A 6,000-nucleotide genomic window follows, 5' to 3' on the forward strand; every position below is an offset into this window, starting at 1 on the left:
GCATTTCAGTTCTTCCTTAGTCTTCCTCAAGAGGATGTGAGAAGCTATGCTGATGACTGATTAAATGAAAGTTGAAAAAAAATGTTTTCTCTTCTAGAACCGCGGTGTGTACATGTTCCGCATGGATAATGACCATGTTATTGATGCCACACTTACAGGAGGGCCTGCAAGGTGAGAACAGAAAGGAATCTGGTGAAGCGAGAGGGCTTTGTTTGGCAAAGTCGATGGTAATGGAGGGAGGTAGAAATGCTCACTATAGCCTCTCAGTGATTAAAATTGTAGTTTTGAAAAGAATTATCACTTAAAATCATGTATTTATTAAATGGGCATGTAAAGAGTATAACTAAGAAAAAAGTTCCCTGCTAATTGAAGATTTTAAAAGCTTTTAAAATTGTTTCATAATAATTTTCAACATGGCGGTTTGCAGATATATCAACCATTCATGTGCACCCAATTGTGTGGCTGAAGTGGTGACTTTTGAAAGAGGACATAAAATTATCATCAGCTCCAACCGGAGGATCCAGAAAGGAGAAGAGGTAAAACGTTTGGAAGGATACTGCATGCTGCATTGTCCAGACCCTGGTATATGGTGATTTCCACGTTTATGGAAGGTCACTTGCTCAGTTCTTTCCCTGTTGCTAGAACTTTTCTCATATTAGGTCAAATTTTGCCATGCTATCCTATTTCTCCATGGGGCACATTCAAGTTATACCTTCTACAGGGCAGCTTTGAGAGAGTTTAATCTCCACACCTTATTTTCTTATTTTTCATTCCACAAGTTAACATCCCCATATCATTCATTAGATGACAATGTTTTTATGTGTCATGTGATGTTTCATACTCCCTGTGTCAGTTTGGGTGGACTAGAGAAACAAATTCATAAACACGCAGATGTATATAAGAAAGAGGTTTGTATACAAAAGCAGTTGAATATTGAGAAAATGTCCCAGCCCCGTCCAGATCAAGTCCATAAGTCCAATATTAGCCAATATGTCCAATACCAATCTATAAAGTCCTCTTCAGACTCACAAAACACATGAACTGAGCCAAATGCAGGAATATCACAGACCAGTGGGTTGGAAATATTGTGGATCCAGCGGCGGAGTAAGCATCTCAGGGCTGGCGGGTGTCTACGTGGCTTCTCCAGTTCTCATATCACGGGGTCTATCAGCATGGTGCCATGTGTCTTGTCAGTAGACCATCTCCCAGGGAGTGAGCTGAGAGAGAGAAGTGCCTCCCACTCCAAGAAGGACAATCCAAGAGTTCCCAGAATTCTCAGGTGAAGGCCAGGCCCACACAGCGGCCTCATTGGTTATATCTTGATGGACAGGCCAGATTCCCACCCCTTCACTCGTAATCCTCTCAGATTGACACCAGATTATGGAACCACCACACTCCCTTATCTGGACCCATGTTTGCAGTATCCATCTCTAAACATAATTGAGCTGATGTTTGAACGATATAGTAGAATTGTCATTGTGGTTTCCGAGAACACAGACCTGTGTAAGATGGGGCAGCAAATTGTGGGCCACCAGTTTGTTCATATTCACTCTCTGGTTATTACATTCTTCTTTCTTTTTAATCATTTTATTGGGGGCTCTTACAGCTCTTATCACAGTCCACCCATTGTGTCAAGCACATTTGTACGTTTGTTGCCATCATCATTCTCAAAACATTTTCTTGCTACTTGAGCCCTTGGTATCAACTTCTCATTTTTCCCCCACCCACGCCTCATGAACCCTTGATAATTTATGAATTATTATTTTTTCATGTCTTACACTGACCAATGTCTCCCTTCGCCCACTTTTCTGTTGTCCATCCCCCTGGGGAGGGAGTTATATATGTAGATCATTGTGATCTCTTCCTTATTCCTGCCCCCGCCCCCCACCTTCCCCTTACTCTCCTGGTATGACTAATCTCAGTATTGGTCCTGAGGGGTTTATCTGTCCTGGATTCCCTGTGTTTCCAGCTCTTTTCTGTACCCATGTACATGCTCTGGTCTAGCCAGATTTGTAAGGTAGAATTGGGGTCCTAATGTGAGGGCATTAAAGAACTGGAAGAAAGTTATATGTTTCATCAATGCTATACTGTACCCTGACGGACTCATCTCCTCCCTGGGACCCTTCTGTAAGGGGATGTCCAATTGCCTACAGATTAGTTTTGGGTGTCTCCACGCAATATTCCCCCTCATTCACAATGATATGATTTTTTTTTGTTCTGGGTCTTTGGTGCCTAATACCTGATCCTGTTGACACCTCGTGATCACATTGGCTACAACTGTCCCATTTTGGGGAAAGTGAAGAGCCCAGATGTCTTTCCTCTGTAGGAGACCCCAGGCTTTCTGACTGTAGCTGTGAGATTATACTTAGGTATTTTTGGTCAACTTTCAGGAATCTCATTTTTCTAATTCAAGAATATGGGTCTGACTAGACATGGAGCCCAGGTAAATCTCAAACTCACTTGAAAAGTAGGTGAAAAAAGTATATGAGCCACCTGTTTGGTACCAGTAAGAATGGGTAACCTGACAGTTCTCAACTGCTGTGGAGCTCAACAGGCCTGGCAGACCCCATATGCCTCTGGCTTAGTATACCTCAGTGTTCTTGAGCAAGCTTTTAATGTCCCTGGTTTTCATTTTACTTTCTGTAAAGTGGGGAAGATAATTTCTTCACAAAGCTTCTCTAAGAACTCAGGAAATACATAATCAGTGTCAGTATTATCATTACAAATAGGTAGTCCATTAATTCTGGTTTATTTCTTTTCTTTGTGGAAAGAATGCGTTGTCAAATGCGATCGTAGAATATTAGAACTAGAAGAGACTTGGAGACAGTCAGGCCTCCTTCATTTTGCAGTGTTCAATTCCTTGGGGTAATGGTGGGGGGGGGAGTACAGGAAAAGCTGGCTGGGGTCCCAAGAATGAGACGCACCTAAGAAACTAGGTGAACTACCACTTACCTTGAAGGCAAAGCTAGTTTGAGAGGTCACTACTTGAGTAACCCTAACATAGCCCTGATGCCAGAATGGACTTGTTAGCCTCAAGATTCGAAGCAAACAGCTGCTCTTCAGGAAACCAATGAGCCTGCTTCTGTAAAGATGCAGTCTTGGAAACCCAAAGGGGCAGTTCTACTCTGTCCTATAAGGGCACAAAAAGTCAGATTCAACTGCAGTGGATGGTGACTAAATAAAAAGATTAATAGTAGACATTCTTTTAAGTGAGAAACGCTGTAGGAGAAATTCAGATGTTGGTTTCTAAATATAGTTGTCTCCCCAGATGTGCATGCTGCACTCAGCAGACAAAAGCAGGGACAGCAGACTTGACAGGTTGCCCCTTCCCAGAGCTGTAGACGGTGCTGGGGAAGCTGGAGAAATGTACAGATCTGGTCTGGCTTGAAGACATTGCCTCTTTATCTCCTCTGCCCTTTGGGGATCGCTTGGTGATGTGTAACTTCATTTCTAACATTGTCCTCCTGGGTCCCCTGGAACCTCAACAAGTCACATCTCCCTTAACTGGTTTTGAACAGGGGAGATCCAGGCAGGAGACACCTCCCTGTCCTATCCTCCCCTGGACCCTTCTAACACCCATTCTTTCCCTGTGGCAGCTTTGTTATGACTATAAGTTTGACTTCGAAGATGACCAGCACAAGATCCCGTGTCACTGTGGAGCTGTGAACTGTCGGAAGTGGATGAACTAAGCGCATTCCTCACCCGAGCGACAGCGGCTTGTCCCTGGAAGTGAATCAACACACCATTTGAATTTTACAGACAGATGCTTTTGTTTTCTGTTTTAGGACTTTTTGAAAGATAGCTTCTGGGAATTCTGATTTCCTCAATACTTGAGGTTAAAAGTAGCCCCAGGAGAAAGCTGATGAAAACAGCTTTCCTGGAGTTCTGAGGCTAAACAGAATCTCAGAATGGTCCAGCACTTTTGCTTCTGTTTCTTTTCTTTCTCGTTTTTTTTGGTTGTTTGTTTGTTTATTTCATTTTTCTTTTTTTTGGTGGGTGGGTTTTGTTTATCTTTGTGTTTTTTTTAATCTCACTAAGGAGAAACTTAATGGGGCAAAGAGCCGATGGCTGCCCTGCCCCATGGCAGGGGCCTCCTATGAATGTAAGACTGAAATCACCAGCGAAAGGGAGACGTCCAAAGTGCTGGCCACGGCCTTATTTGAAAAGGGGCAGGCCCTCTAATTTAAATTTTTTAAAATAAGTAGACACCACTGAACAAGGAATGTACTGAAATGACTTCCTTAGGGATAGAGCTAAGGGATAATAACTTGCACTAAAATACATTTAAATACTTGATTCCATGAGTCAGTTTATTGTAGTTTTTGATTTCTGTAAAATAAGAGAAACTTTTTGTATTTATTATTGAATAAGTGAATGAAGCTATTTTTAAATAAAAGTTAGAGAAAGCCAAGCTGCTGCTGTGACCTGCAGAACTAACAAACCATGTTACTTTGTACAAATGTGTAAATATTTTGAGAAGAAAATACAGTATAAAAATAGTTATTGACCAAATGCTATCAGGCCCTGCAGCAGCTCGGGTGCTTATAAGATGTCCCCAGGGGTGTTACAATATAATTTTATGTTATTAAATATGCCATTATAATTATGTAATAACCAAAATTTCAACCTATATTGTGTTTTGGATTTTTTTGAAATGATGGTCTATTAGTACTTGTTTTATAAACCTTACTTCTGATAGAATGGGAGTGAATGCTATGACGACAACTTTTATAGCTGTTTTGGTAATTTAAACTAATTTTTTCATATTATATTGTTGCATCCCTACTTCTTCAGTCAGGTTTTTTTGTGCTTACAATTTGTGATAACTGTGAATAACTGCTTAAAAATACACCCAAATGGAGGCTGAATTTTTTCTTCAGCAAAAGTAGTTTTGATTAGAACTTTGTTTCAGGCCACAAAGAATCATGTAAACATAATAGGATAATGTAGCAGGAATTGAAATCTAATTCCTTAGCCTTCTATTTAACACAAAAACATTGAGGGGGGATTTGAAAATAAAAGACGGGGGGGTGTGGTGAAGCTTGCAGCTGCAGGAGCCCCCTGGCAATAGGGTTTTGAAAGATGTAATTTTAAAAAGTGTTTGTATGAACTGTTTGTTTACATTTCTTTAATAAAAAACAAAAACAAAAAATAACACTGTTTTGTGTTTGCTTGTAGAAACTTAATCAGCATTTTGGAACAAGTTAGCTTTTTATTTTGTACTTAAAATTCTGGTACTGACACTTCACAGGCTAAATGTAAAATGAAGTTTTTTGTGTGCACAATAAAGTGGACTGTAAGCTGTGGGTCTGTCAGTGATACAGTTCTCAACTTGTAATGTATATGGCATGATGTATTTTTATCTTACAGAATAAATCAAGTGTATATATTTTTCTCTTGATAAATAGCTGTATGAAATTTGTTTCTTGAATATTTTTCTTCTCTCGTACAATATTACGACATCCTACCAGTATTTGTCCTTCCAGGGTTTGGTTTGGTTTTCTGTTCTGTATAATAGTATCTAATGTTGGCAAAAATTGAATTTTTTTTGAAGTATACAGAGTGTTATGGGTTTTGGAATTTGTGGACACAGATTTAGAAGATCACCATTTACAAATAAAATATTTTACATCTATAACGGCTGCCTCCACGTTTCTCTGCGCCAGTCTCAGAATCTCGTCGCTGCACTGAAAGATATGGTTGGTTGAAAGTCGCCGACTGTCTGGTTTACCTTTCAGAATTACTAGAGTGTTGATAAATCAACTTAATTTTCTTTCTTTTCAAGTAGTTTTTTAGATATAATCTTGTAACTCATTCCAACTAGAGGCTCTCCCATATAGTTAAATACAGGAGGAAGATTTTTCCTTTGAGATATTTTCTGTCAAATATTAAAACTTGTGTGTTCCATTGTTTAAATCTTTTTAAAATCATTATCACAATCTATACATACATCCATTGTGTCAAGCACATTTGTACATTTGTTGCCACCCTCATTCTCAA

General features: G+C 39.7%; 1 protein-coding gene across 1 annotated transcript in view; it reads left to right on the forward strand.

Annotated features, from left to right (window-relative positions):
* The window catches only part of KMT2C (lysine methyltransferase 2C), a 270,207-nt gene extending 264,572 nt beyond the window's left edge, over positions 1 to 5,635 (forward strand). Inside the window, exons 57-59 of the mRNA XM_045289870.1 lie at positions 98 to 171; positions 428 to 536; positions 3,597 to 5,635. Of these exons, the coding sequence (XP_045145805.1) occupies positions 98 to 171; positions 428 to 536; positions 3,597 to 3,689 (276 nt within the window). The 3' untranslated portion in view covers positions 3,690 to 5,635. The remainder of the gene's footprint in view (positions 1 to 97; positions 172 to 427; positions 537 to 3,596) is intronic.
* Positions 5,636 to 6,000: the final 365 nt, after the last annotated feature.

Source organism: Echinops telfairi, unplaced genomic scaffold (assembly GCF_000313985.2).
Source record: "Echinops telfairi isolate 266 unplaced genomic scaffold, ASM31398v2 ScPeMD7_31;HRSCAF=116, whole genome shotgun sequence".
Taxonomy (NCBI): Eukaryota; Metazoa; Chordata; class Mammalia; order Afrosoricida; family Tenrecidae; genus Echinops; species Echinops telfairi.